The 14,629-nt window shown below is 41.6% G+C and overlaps 1 protein-coding gene across 3 annotated transcripts; it reads right to left on the bottom strand.

Annotated features, from left to right (window-relative positions):
- Positions 1 to 1,147: 1,147 nt before the first annotated feature.
- Positions 1,148 to 13,455, bottom strand: LOC115692499 (uncharacterized). Of its 3 annotated transcripts, XM_056314918.1 has the most exons (10): positions 13,283 to 13,455; positions 8,709 to 9,066; positions 6,940 to 8,478; positions 5,891 to 6,858; positions 5,647 to 5,762; positions 3,602 to 5,383; positions 3,354 to 3,402; positions 3,006 to 3,253; positions 2,760 to 2,867; positions 1,148 to 1,852 (listed from the first exon to the last, which is right to left on the bottom strand). In XM_056314918.1, the coding sequence occupies exons 2-10, from the start codon at positions 8,899 to 8,901 to the stop codon at positions 1,624 to 1,626; spliced, it is 5,232 nt and encodes a 1,743-aa protein (XP_056170893.1). In that variant the 5' UTR covers positions 8,902 to 9,066; positions 13,283 to 13,455; the 3' UTR covers positions 1,148 to 1,623. The 3 variants fall into 3 exon arrangements, with proteins under 3 accessions (XP_056170893.1, XP_030475234.2, XP_056170894.1); XM_030619374.2 differs by having other exon boundaries at positions 5,891 to 8,478; XM_056314919.1 differs by having other exon boundaries at positions 3,602 to 5,302; positions 5,891 to 8,478.
- Between the last annotated feature and the right edge of the window lie 1,174 nt (positions 13,456 to 14,629).

Below are 14,629 nucleotides of genomic sequence, written 5' to 3'. Positions count from 1 at the left end.
AAATGCGTTCCAAACCAATTGAGATCAAGGAAAAAACTCACTGACTTCAATCTTAAAGAAAACAAAGATCCAATGTTCGACCAGTCAGTGATGAATAGGGTACGCAGCTAGTGTCATTATCAGTTAATACCATGCTACCAAAGTGGTGTCGGACAAAACACCGACAAAGAAGTCCCAGAAAGCCCCATTTGTTTTGAGAACAAAGAGAACCTTAGTCTTCGATCAAAAAAGAAAAAAGAGAACCTTAGTCAAAGCCATCTTCTTGCTTCCATAGAGTGTGCACATTAATTTCAAATAAATAGAGTCGGTGGAAAATGCATGGTCATTGCAAAATGTCAAGGATTCACACATGTTAGAAAGAGTAAAAATGAAGTGTAACTACAAAACAAACAGCATCGATGGGAGAAGATGACATACCCCTCATATGATGACGGTGTCTCAAGCAAATTAATCGAAAAGCACAATGAAGACTCACAAATTGTGCTTTGCACACAGGATGGAGAATGGTAAAGTTCTGAATGTAACAAAAAGAACAAAGCTATTCAGTTTTAGTTGGACCCCACAAGCTTTGTTGCTCAAAGCAGGATAAACTGTGCAAGTCCTGCAATGCTTAATTTCATTCTTGTTGATAAACCTCCCAGCTAAGTCAAGTTTATGTATCTCTATTCTCCCATAATATCCCAAACTCCTGCTCTCAAAACCTGAGTCAGACTTTTTCATACTGCTAAACGTTTAATCGAGATCATTGGCTTCGCCCCTACAGTATAATCTCAGCTGATAGCAACCAGTAACAAAAATCAGACTGATAAATGAAAGATAAAGTACCTAGGTGATTCCAGCGTCCAGATAAAAGTCATCTAATTCACAACAAAAACAGATTAGGGACAAAAGGAAGGAATGAAACAGAACGCTGGGTGCTTTTTTTCTTTTTTATTTCAACTCAAGCTGATTCACAAGCCAATGAGCCTGGCCAAATAGCTGGAACATCCAACACTTACAAGAAGTGAAAATCTGCTGGCGCTTCTTTCAGTAAAGATGACACTTGGAAAACCTTGCCGATCTTCTTCCCCTTCTATGGAGACAGAAGCACAATGTTTTTTCAGAAACAGATGGAATTCAAATAATGAACAACAATTAGTCAGAACTATGGCATAACTAGAAACTCGTGTATATTGATTTTTTCAGTTCACTGAACAATTGGCAACCCCAGAGAGAATCTTCTTACCTGCTGTCTCAAGTTGGATCTTCAATTCATGAAATTGGAATACTATTTCAATAAATGAGAAAATTACAGGGAACTTGAACTATGCGTAAGCAATTTTCAACCTGAACGGCACTTTTGTCCTCACCATTTACAGAATTAATGATCGGGTATCCCAGCTCCTTTCTAGGATTTGACTGCAGTATTCCAATATTAGCTTATATTTCTCAGGGAAGACATCAATGGCCTATACGAATTTATCTAAAAGGCCTCCTATTAACTTTTTGAATCCGAACCGCAGACTTCCTTAAAATTGATTCTCATGGTTCTATCCAGTCAACGCACTGCCTTATAGAATCTGCAAGAAAGCAAAGGAGATGGCAAATTGACCAAGAAAATGGGAATACTCCACAGCTAGTTGATCAAAGTGGAAGGCATTGCACTCTGTCAGGGAGGTTTCTCGGGATTGGAAGTGCAGTGACATATCTCTGAGGGCAGACTTTCAGAGCACTAGAAGCATCCGAAGATGATGTCCCAGTCCCATCAACCTGTCCCCTGCCATGGAACTTGGCAAAACGATTTATGACAGAGAACTTCTCCAGATCTTGGCATTCCACTCGCAAGTCAACAATTGAAGATCTCTTGTCCAGTCTGTGAAAAAGAGAGGAACACGCAACAATACTGTGAGAGAGCAGATAATAAGAGCACAGATTAGGAAGACAATATCAGCTAACAACAATTCCAATGATATAATACAGACAACAGTCCTTTACTATATACAGTGTAGGATAAATCGGGCCAATCGTCACTAAACTTAGAAGAACGTTGCAAGTTTATGACCCGCCAGAAAATTGACTAGATTCAGCCCAAAGTGCATCGATCACAAAAAAAAAATTAAAAGTTCAGTGCATTGGGTAATTGATATCAAAGTTCAATGGCGAGATTGTAAAGTCCACCAATGGTGAGTTTATTTTACAGAAAATCAATGATTTGGCAGACAGTTTCCGAAAATTGATTGTTTGTATCAGTTAGAAGATTTAGCTGACAATTAACACCTATCAAATACCTAAATATTTTTTGTTGATGATGATAATATATTTCGTTTATTTGTTTTTGAAAGAGATATAAGCGATCATTTAGGAAGATGTTTTTCAAATTGTAGATTTCCGTGAATTGGATGCACCCTAAGTTTGATGACCATCAGTGCAAATTACCCTCAAAGTGGCGATATGACAATATCGTCCACAAAACTCCATCCTAACACTACCTCTTTTTTCCTTTTGGGGAGGGGAGTACTCATTGTTTCAACCACTCAGTACACATTTTCATCTATCCAAAGCAGATTCTGAATGTCCAAAGAATCCATTACCTCCAAATTCTTGAAAACAGTCCACACACAGCACCCTCTAACATAGATTAGCCCCTCAGGAACATTCTTGTTTATTTAGATTTGATTCTCATTATTTTAAGTTGATCATTCAAACAACAATCAGAGAAATGGTCCTATGCTTATGGAACTTTTATAGGTAAACATCTATGATCAGTGGGAGGAAGGCACCTTGATAATTCGTTCTCCAGGTTCCTTGTTCTACCAACCAACTCTTCCACAACCTTTGTCAAACGCTCATCACCAGGATGCACTGCTTCTTTGGTAATTTTGAACAGGCTAGTATATTACAAAGCAGAAAACTGACTATATTAGGAAGGAAATACCCAGGAAACAAGCAAACATATAATGCTTTAGTAAAATCGAACAGCAGTAAACTGAAGTTGCAATTTCCAAGAACTTTGAACGCAAACTTACGAATTTTCACTTTCAGGGGACACAACAGGAACACTGCTTGAGCAGGAGATTATGCCGCATGTATCCCCCAGTGTTAATCTACTCGTGAAATAAGCAACGTTCTCGTACTGTGAAGCAGCATCTGCAGTGAGAAACAGTGCAGGGGGAGGCCGAAGAATCAGTTGCATCAGTTGTGTAGTCAGGGATAGCCTTCTCTTAGGTCTCTGCATTGGCATTCCATCTTCATTCATGTCACCCTCACTGTCAACCTAGAGGAAAGTAAAGCAGAGCAAGACACATAAGATTGATGAAATGCACAAAAAGAATAGAAGCAGAGATGTTATCAAGGCTAATTATCTATGTTCGCACCTTCTCAACCAGCATATTAGCAGCCATGGCCCATTCTGCGTCTGCCACACTGCAAACAGACCTCAAAAGGTTACAGAAAAATCGCAACAAACAACAATAGGCATACTATTAGGCATGCATCAAAATTGAGAAAACACCCCTCCAGATTTACATTTTTTCCTTTCCGTTTTTCGTTTCCCAATTTTCCTGAAAGAGAGAATACTGAATGTCAAAAGAACATATGAGATAGGAAGGAGACAGCATCGAACCTAACATCTTGAATACTTCTAGCTCCCTCTGCCATTTCTTTATGCCAAGACTGACTTCCACACATGATGTGTTTACGTTTTTTCGATTTCATAAGCATTTTCAAGGCCATGGCTTCTGGAGGTAGCAAATGATGTTCACTGGTTGTTGAAGAGGGAGCCATACTATTGCAGACACTACCAAGTGGACTCGCACCAAAGGCAGCCATCTTCCTCGCATCATACGTTTGCAAGACCTGACCATTTTTCAAGGTCCCGTACTGCTCAAACCACGATGGTGCCATTTGAGGACTAATATTAGGATGATCACCTCTAATGGCAGCTAAGTTACTGCTAGTAGAGGAACTCTGCATCTCATTTCTGTGAAATGCGGCAATATCAGGGGAAGCCGCAGCAATGCCCTGATTATCCCCCGGCTTTACTGAAAAGCTTAACATCGCAGTATCCCCACTGCGAACTGGGGTGTGACCAGCTGAATTTTCTACTGCCAGAGGACCATATCCATGGGAAACATGCTTCTCTCCCCTCAGACTGACTGGCTGAGAATCCAGACAACTCTCTGGACCTTTTAATCTTTTTGTGCTCCGCTCATCATGATCAAAATCACCCTCCATGCTTTTCGTAGCCTGCACCTGATGCAATAAGGAGTACTTTCTGTTTACAAAATCATTAGGCTTCAAATAATGGCCAAATGCTTCAATCTCTCCTTGAGATGAAGCAGGTTTGGGAAGAGATGCATCAGAAACATGCTTTGTTAAAGCTTCGTTCACCTGCAATGAACTCTGAACAGGATCAGGCATCTCAGATGAACATTCTTTCACCGCCTGCTCCTCTGGAACTAGGCCTTCCAACTTTCCAGAAGACGTGCCAGAGTAGCTCGACTCTACCTTACTGTTTGATTTAAGATGGGACTCCAACAACCGTAGAGTATCATTTCCAGGTACAGAGCCTAGTAACTGTTGTTGACTTGAGCTGCCATTCCAGAGGTTGGGCAACACTTTTGAAGATGGAACCTGTTGAGGGAAGCCAAAGTTAACAGAAGATTGAGACAATGACACTGCCTCGAATGGATTGAACTGCTGAGACAATCCACTGTGGGCCTGTTTTGCAGCATAAGGTCGACCTCCCTCAGCAGCAAAAGCATTGTTGGCTTTTGAAGCACTCGCCGAAATACTTGGATCTGAAGGAAGATCAGATTGACTAAGTTGAACTCCATCCCCAGAGATGTCCGTCCCTTTTGGATGCAAAGGAAACCCATCAGAAGATGTGCAGATGGAATGACCTGCACCTCCACCAGCACCGACACATTGATCTTGGAGATGACTTCTCGGAAAAGGTAATCTCTGATTGATAGGCAGACCGAAATTTCCCTCAATGTTAGATGGAGAAGCTCTGCTGCTGATCTGTCCTAATGTACCAGGAACATTACTCCTATACTCTCCTTGAGGTGTTCCCCTGAAAGAAGCGGACTGGATCAAGGATGTTGAAGCCAGTGATGAAAGACCCATTTCTCGAGGATATGGAAAAGCACCCTGTGCAGTGAGAGCTGGTGACGAGCTCTGAGAATCCAAAGCACGATCAGAATTCTTCAGCCATTGAGAAGGAGGGGCCAGCTGAAGACCAAAACCTTGAGAAGCTGGAGATTGGCTTTGCTGAAGGTGACTGATTGATCCATCAGAAGTTTCTGATTCATTTGCTTCATTCCTGTCAGAAGAGCTGAAACGTGATGCAACACCATGCTCCCTCGATAGATCCACCTTATGAAGAAGTTCCAGCATTTTTTGACTACAGAAAGTTCACATTGCAAGTTCACTCACACAAGACAAATTATCTTTAAAAGAGGTGGGGAACAGAAACTTAAATCACAAAAAAAGTGGCACACCAAATGATTAACAGCCATCGCCCAAAAAAAAATGATCGACAGCCAAAAACTATTGAAAACCATTCAAGCAAGTCAATGACACAATTATAACAAGAAAAATAGAACAGGAGAAATTAAGGTGATGCTGAATCAATGGGACTAGCAAATCATAAATAGCTTTCACTACCTTGATTGAGCGTTGTTATTTGAAGGAGTACCAACAGATCTTTCGAGAGGGGGTACTCTATCAGATGTATAGACCGAAGCTCCTTTTAGAACTGCCTCTCCACCTTTTGGGTCAACCTGAACCATGCACAGAACCAGTTTGAGAATAATAGCAAATACATGCTTTTTCTTCTTTTATAATTTGAAAGGGCTTGAAAAAGGTTGACATAACACTTCTTATCAGAAAGGTGTAGCTTAATTATCACCTTAGCCATTCCTGCACTACTCCTATCAGCCCGATCCATGAAGTTTGAATGTCCAACTTGCCCAGGACCAGGAGTTCTTGTTTCCCCACAGACCTGCTGAACCATAGGCCTTGAAAGTGCAAAATGATTTGTTCCATAAGCAGATTCCGAGTCTACATCCAGATTACCCATAGGATGATACTGAAATTTATGAGTGCCAGCAGGCCTTTGACTATAAGCACCCTGACCAAATTGGTTTTGCTTGTCCTCACGTGAATTTCGAGACTCACCAGCATCTGTCCAGACATTATTTCCAAAAGTACCAGTGGACCTATGGGATGTATTCAGACGAAATCCACCAGCTAAATTATCCTTTTTATCGGAGTTCTCCATATCATGCATTCTGTTGTTTACCGGAGAGTCTGAAACCTGAACACTTCTATCCATATTATTACGGTTACTTCCCCCAACCTCGCTTCCTTTGCTTTTCACTGTAGAATCAACGGGTCTCCATAAATCAAAACCATAACTTTTAGGAAGCTGTTGAAGACTTTCTCTAGTGTCTCTTCTGTTGCTCATAGATATGCCAGCATTCTCTAAAGTAGAATCTTGCTTATCAACTGACTTTACACGCTCCAATGCCACGGCAGGAACTTTGTCGGGTCTAGAAATAGCAACTTCATGACCAACTTCTTCATGCATGCGTCTGTTACGATTGTCATCCTGGGAAGACATTAGTGAGTATTCCCTAGGATGGCTCTTTGTATTAGCATGCTCACCAGGCATTGTGGAGTCGATCACATTCCAGCCGTTTGGTCTACTATGTCGATCCCCATGATTTGATGGAAACATGCTCTGTGGATCAGTCCAAGATCCAGAGATGATTTTCTTTCCTTCAGCATCCGAAGCATTAGAAACATTTCCACAGATTTGACTACCATCAGAAGAATGCCTTTGCAGATGGCTCCGCTCGAACAACCTGTTTCCATCTGCAAAATTATGAATAACTCTCTCAGAATCAGCTTGAAAATTCTCAATTCTTTCTGACGAATCAGTTTGCATATTCTCACTTCGTCCGTGGGAGGCCCCCAGATCAGATTGCCACAATCTAGAAGCACCCGAGGATCCGCCACTCTTTGCAATATTATCAGACAACTGCAATGGTCTTGAACTCGGAGAGGTAGTGTGCATGTTGTTATTACTCCAGGCTGATTGCTGTCTCATACCGTCATTTTGCGTTAAAGGCGTCGAATTCCTATTTGAGGGTCGAGCATTCTGACCACTGAGACCACTCCACTCTTCCTGATCTATTTGATTATCGCTAGAAGTTTCTGCCAAGGCAGATTGCATAAGTGCACTCCAACTCCCACTTTGCACAGAGGGAAATCCAGAGAGAAACCCTGTACTGTCACCTATGTTGAAGCCTGCTGCAACTGTGTTGGTTCCTGCACCAAAGGCACCCCAAACATTGTCATCTGCACCAAACAAAATCCTCTCTTCAGTGGGATCCAATGTAGCAACGTCCTGAGAAGGAACAACTGATGATGAAGATTTCCCTTGTGTTGCTTCAGACAAAGGAGCAAACTCTTGCCTCCCATGTAACTCTTCCATTGCCGCATTTCCTTGTGGGGAGTTCGCTTGACGCAAGTTATTTGAGTTAAATCCACTACTTAAACCATGACCCACTTCCCCAGACTGTTTAGGAACCATTGTTCCATCCTGGACACTACCCTGATCTTGTAATGAAGAATAAAGGCTACCTGAAAATGAATGTACATGAGAAGATATCTGCTGCATTGCAGAATTATCGACTTCTATTTGAGAGATTTGAGTTGGATTTTCTCTGAACCCAGAGTGAGGAACCCCGTAAACAGATTGATCAACCTGTTGGGAAACCAATCCCATCGTACGTAAGCCCTGACCTTGTTCGGCAGAAAGGGCAAGACTGCCCGAGGATCCTTGCAGAGCAGCAGGTGCACCCCGCTGCACCCAATTGGCATTTGCTGAAAGCCCAGGTTGCCATGAATAGTTGGACCCATCGTTTACAGGAATACCATTGAGGGGCATAGACGAATGGTTTGTCAAAGCTGGTTTAGCCATGGATAAAAGGTTATTCGAGGAACTCTTTCTCAAAACTTCTTGCTGCTGTAGCTGCTGCCTTTGAGAATCTCGTAATTGCTTGAGCATCAGTTGTTGCTGCAGCAGCTGCATGTCACTAATACTAGTTTGTTGGCCATGAAAAGATTGCAACACTGCAGGATGATGAACTCCCATTTGTTCTTGACGTCCCAAAAGCTGAAAATTGACAGGAGTTTCAGCATTTAGAGACTTTACAGGATTCCTTTTTTGAAGCTCAGTGTCTCTCCCTTGCTGGGAATCAAGAACAGGCAAGCCCCTAGACCCCATATTATGCTGACCAGATTCTGTGTCCATGCCCAACAAGTTTGCTTCATTCTGGCCAGCTGGAAAAAAATGATGCCCTTGTATATAGCCATTCAAAGATGGCAGGTTTTGGAATGGGCTTCCATTAAATTCAGGCTGCAAGTTTGGCTGTGTAAAACTCAAGCCATGTGATACCTGGAAAGAAGTCCCATGTCGTGCATCAATATCTGCTAGGACCATACACAGGAGCAGTTATCAGTTGCATTTACAGCAACAGTACGTAATCAAGAGAAATGAACTTAAAAAGTTAACATATGTACAAGTTTTTTAAAAAATGATGTCATTACACAGGAATGAAACGGACAAGGATAAGCACAAGCAGTAAACAAATCATGTTCCAAAAGGAATTTCATTCAAGAGAACAGGAAACACTCAAGAGACATTTGAAGAACTGCACCTGATTGCTGCACGGTGTAATTCTTTAAATCAGGATTAAGAGGAAATCCACTTTGTCTCTGGCTCCCAGCCAAGAAATTGTTGCTTAGTCCTGGCCAGTTCCTGTCAACAACCTCCAGGCGACCTTGACCCTGGGATAAGTTTTCTTGGCCAAAAAAATTGTGATCCCTGTCTCCAACTCCGTTGCCAGGCATAGATGAACCAACCACAAAATTTTAGCAGGTAATATTTAAAAGGATCACCTAAAACAGATTCAAATGGACTCTGGATTTTCCACATAAATAGGGTTTCATTTCGTTGGCATCAACCTAAGTGGAGCTTTAATCCAACTACCGCGGCTTCACCACTCAAATAGCATCCTGCAACCAAAATACTATGTTACTTTTGTATATACCAAGAAAGTAGTAGTTTGTGGACAAAACACATTAAGACAAGAAAGAAAGAAACCCAATGAGCTACTGGAAATGGAAATGTACTCTCTAACGCATTCTTTCAACTCTAATGCATCAAAAGATCAAACAGAAAACCAAAGAGCAAAATCTTGACAGCAATCTCCATGGCCCCAAAGGTCGGATGTTTGTATTTCTTTTCCGCTTGGCATGTCGACATTTTTAAATAAAACAGAAAAATGGCACGCAAGGAGAGCAGAAGAGAAAGCATCACAAAGCAAGACATCGCACAAGTAAATCGATGGCCAAACTCAGAAGCACAAGGATGGTTGACTCAGTTCATAGGGTATAAACACGCAAACAATAAACTAATAGAAAAGGGGCCGCTGACAGACAGAAACATTTATAAATTCAATGGAAATCCACCTGGGAATAGCGCCACAAACCAAATAACTCATTTATAAGCGCAAGAAAAAAAAAATTAAACACCAAAGCTATGTTTGTTAATTGGATACAGGTATATCCTATGGTTGTTCGGCAATTGACCAAATATTACATGGATACAAGTATATACTATTCGACTGAGTGATCGACCTGTCTGTGAAAAATCTAGATTATATAAACAAAGATTTGAAAAATCCAAAAGAAAAGGCTCAGTATTGTTACTGTCCACTCCACAGTGTACCACACACGACCGCCTTGCAGCAGCGCGGCCACTGCAACGTGGTTGGGGCTTTTGCACAATCAAGATTTGCCGCACAGAGAGAGGTAATGACAGAGCAAAAGCAGCAACTGCTACCACCACGCTGTGGTAACCGTTGCCTGTAACTACCACAATGAGGTGATTGTTGTCCGCAATCCAGATCCCTAATCTGGTTGGAGGGAGAGAGAGACAGAGGTTGCCAGAGAATGGCAACCACCATCCCTGAGGCACCACGGTGGTTACCGTTCACGACTGCCCTTGTCATCGCCTTTCTTTGTCCTCCCCTCTCTTTATCTTCAAAGCTTTGGCTGGGATGTTTCATTTTCTTTTAATTTCATTTCCCTTTTCTTCTCCCCGATAGGAGGTATCTCATATGGGTATATCCCCCACCCTAGGAGGGATTTCTTTTATCCGGGCTATATACGCATATATACAAATTGAGTGTCACACCAGTACTGAATAGGATAAAAAGTATCCTATCCAGAGTTATATTTTGCCCACCAATCAACTACCACGTAACCAACCAACTACAAACTACTCACTGCTAAACCAAACCACAGAGACAAAGAAGAAAAACCACAATATCCCCGGTAATCAAAGAGCCTACGCCAGGTAAAGTAAGTGTGGTTATTTGTTACCACAAAATCCATGATGTGGCTATATGTCTCTCAAATTTAACCTCAAACACTGTTTCCCCCACTGAACATTCAGAATAAAAAAATGTCTGGTCAATGAACACTCAAAAGTTTCCCATAAACATTTCGAATTATGACAGAACTTTATCAGAAAATGATAGTTGAAGGTCGAGACACATGCTTAGAGAAGAAGATTTCCTTCCATGAGACCCAGAGCCACCCGCAAGTATACTAATCTTTTGGTCATTCAACTTTTAGTTACTTTAGTCAGTCAACTTTCAGAACTTTCAATGGATCATCAAACTTCGAGAATGGTTCTTGCTAGCTTTTCACAAGCGCGTGTCTGCTTTCTGTCACTTTTTAACAGGTATTTGCAGAGTCATCTCATTAAAACCACTTCAATAGTATAGTGATATTTTTTAAAAATTGAAAGTTTAATAACCATAAAGGTGAGTTTACCCCAAAGTTGAGTCACTGCCTATAGATCTTACCCAACCATCCACGTAGACATACTCACAAACACACTATGAGGAGTCTACCACAATAAATCCATCACTCATGATAATAGAAGGGCCAACTCCACGGTTCATAATATAGCAGACCTTTGAGCAACATGAGATAACAAATCCAATAGCAAGTTATCTACTTCCAACGTCGCTGGTTAACAATTTGGGAGCTCACCTTTCATAATTCCAAAATGACTTTAGTAAGCATGTGGAAAAGCCTCAACTCATCTAAGACAGCAATTAAACTAAGAGAAGTCCATTTGTAAATAAGAATGTAAGGGTGAATATGGTTCCTGAGAAGTTCTCCGATATTCATTTGCACCGAAATTTCAAAGAGAGAAAAAATTTTGTACTTTCATTTACTCCCTTTCTGGAACTTGAAAAACGCTCATTTTAATTTACTTTCCTGAAATCATATTTGCATATAATTTTATCATCTACATCTGCTTTTCTCTTCATGTTTTACATCCTAATTTTGGTTTAACATAGACATATACGAAAATACCTTCCTAAACTTTTATTGATTATTTCAGTTGACAATAAGTAAAACATGAAAAATCGGACTTCAAATCGGTGTTCTTGTTCTAGTTCAAAAGTAGAAACAACATTTTACTTTTTCTCTAGCCTTCTACAAAATAATTGCCAAATTTCAGAAAATTTAGATTCAAGGGAGCCTGCAAAATGCATTTTTTGTATTCACAAAACAACTTGAAAACTTTTAGACTAAAGAAAAGCACAATATTCCTGTAGCTAACATAATAGGCCAAAGAAGATTTGCCAAAAGTCAAAACCTGTAAAGAAAGGGCAATTCTTTTAAAAAAGACAATAAGCCCCTCAATTACTTAAGGAAGCAATGAAGGCAGCACAAAAGAAAAGCAGCAAAAAGCTGGAAATGATTGATCAATCATATTTTCCTTGAGTCCATCTAGAAAGTAGAAGAGAAAGACAGTTGGCCTATAAATGTCCAGTTAATCATCCCAACATTTGAAATCATTAAAAAACCACATTTTCAACTCATGGGAAAATAAAATCCAAGCTACGAGGATTCAACACCCAATGGTTACACGGCATATTCCAAAGCCCCTATACCAAGAAATTTCCAGCACTCTTACCATATAATTGAATAATCCACCCAGGACTCCCCTCACGCATTTTAATAACAAAACATCTAAGGCAGAAATCTAAATGAAATTTGGCAAGAATAAGTCCCTGCCAAAATCAGATAGAGAAACTCAAATTCATGGGGGTGCTCTCAATCATGGTAAGGACTGTTCAATCCCAGTTGCAGCTACTTCAAGGGTGTTGCAAGAGAGTTGGAACTTCTAAAGCAATCCATTAAGCCATAGCTATTGGAAACCTCCAAATATTGAGAACAAAATCTTGTAATCTGAAGCTGAAGAAACACAGAGGCCGACTTCTAAAAAGTGGCATATGCATACTTATCACGGAACCAAGGGAAAAGACCCGTCATGACCTTAACTTTTTAATTTCCTGTTACACTACCAATGTTGTCCAGTCAAGAGCAGGTAATACAGATATGTGCAGCTCTTTGTGTCACACTTCTTTAAGAGTTATCCCGAAACGATTTACTCATTACTTTCCTTCCCAGCTATGCCTCGAGATATATGAATTGCTACGCAAATTTGAAACTTATCATGCAGATTTCACGATAAAAGCACAGCTAAAACAGTAACTCGCAAACTTCCCGTACTGCGTAAGATGAATTCGTTTCCATTGATGCAGTAGCATTAAGCACAACTAGATCGCCAGAATGCAATTTCTTTTCCTCAGCGAACAATAAATTACATCAACCTCTTAGAAAGTTCAGGAGATGAGTTTCCATCTACAAGTTTTATTACTCAAGAAGTCAGCCAAACTTCTAATCTATTAGCTAATAGCTATTAGAGGATAGGGTAGGCAACTCCAAGGTATTGTCATCCAATAGATTCTAAACCTCTGCATTATAATCAATAACAGCAAAGCAACCAAAAAACTCAAACCACCAACGTTCCAAAGAAAATGCACACTCATTTTAACGAAGGAAAAAGACACTCTCATCATTTAATTAGTATTCATGTATCAGACTAGAAGGTAAGACAAAATTAACACTTGACTTGACTTGACTTCTGATGTTTCAAACAACCGAAACAGCATTCTTTTCGAACTTCAATATTCAGTCGTCTCCTATTCAGGCTTCTAATGCAGCGACAGTCCAAAAAAGAAAGAAAGAAAGAAGAGATGGAGCAATTGTTAGTTCACCCGTTTGGCAGTTGGCACTATCGATTATCTCAGATAAGATGTGACAAGCAGAAGACGCAAGCATTTCATATTGCCCGGCTTACCTTCACCAAGATCTCTCCTGTGGTACTTCTTTGAGGCCAAATGAAGGAGAGATTCATTCCTTACTAATTGCCACTCGACAGCTGTTGATTCACAGCACCATGTGTAGGTGTACACGCGCAAGGTAAACTGCTTATATTTGCCAGATGCTCCGAAAGAATAGAGAAAAATTGAACCTGTGATTAGCCAAACAAAAGGGAGCAGTAAGCACGAAATGCGTATCATCAAGAACTTCATACCAGTAATTAAACTAAAACTGTCCCAATAAAAGCACATATAACTAAAGCAGGAGTTCCAATCGAGCTTATGAGAGCATCAAAAAGTTCAATTCTTGAGTCCTGGCCGTTGCCTCAGAAAGCAACAAAAACCCCCCAAAGGTCCAGACACAGAGTGCGGACCTCTACAATCACATGAAGCAGGAGAAATCTAACTTGTAGGAGCTACTTGCTGTGCTTTCTAAAGAGAAAGGAGCTATGATTTTGGAGCTCAGCCTACAGTCGACCACATTCCATCATTCGACGAGGAAACTAACACTCGCAGCACCAATTCAAGACACAAGGATACCACATCCCTCCCCTCGAAATCCCAGCCACACACCATCATCAAACCACTCCCACTCGAACTTCCGCGAGCAAAAAGTCTCGCCTTCCCTCTTCGATTCATCGGCGGCACGGAAAGGAGAACCCCAAGAAGCCGCAGAGCCCGCCCACCCCCCCCCCACCCCCCCGAGACGCATCGCATCCCGAAAACGCGGACGACAGCTAAAGATCGGAAACGCCACCGCGCAATTACACCCCTCCCCTCCCCCGCAACATCAGCGGGATCAGAAAACCGAGGGACTAAGCTAAAGGGAGAACGAACAACGCCCCAGCCCTAGAATTCGAAACTCGAGCAAAAGGGATTCGACGCTCGAGCGGTGGGGGGGGGGGCGCGCAGGAGGACGGAATTAGGGTTTCTAGGGGAGAGCTTGGGAGATGCGGGAACTCACGCAGAATCCGGGAAGGCGGCGAGGGAGCTTCGGACCGGCGCGGCGGGCCGGCGGAGGCGGCGAATTCGCGGTGATTGAATCGAAGACTGCACGCAGATAGAGCGAGAGAGCGAGACGAGCGACAGAAATTGAAGGGCACGGAGGGGGAGAGAGAGGAAGTGAACCCGAAGTGTGAAATTTTCAACGAACGAAGGGTGGTGGGGGGTGGGATAGCTTAGGTTCGAGCTCCGGAGCTCTGGTTCGGGGGGGTCACGAACCGGGCGGTTTGGATTGTTTTTTTTGTTTTTTTTTTTTAGAGAAGCGGGGACCTAAGCCCACCCGCCCCGAAAAAATGAAGAGGAAATCTGCTTTTTTTTTTTCT

The sequence above is a fragment of the Syzygium oleosum genome, unplaced genomic scaffold (genome assembly GCF_021117445.2).
Source record: "Syzygium oleosum isolate NSW1041296 unplaced genomic scaffold, Sole_v2.1 Sole_v2.09, whole genome shotgun sequence".
Taxonomy (NCBI): Eukaryota; Viridiplantae; Streptophyta; class Magnoliopsida; order Myrtales; family Myrtaceae; genus Syzygium; species Syzygium oleosum.
Note: the sequence above shows the minus strand (reverse complement) of the source record. Positions and strands in the feature narration are given on the sequence as shown.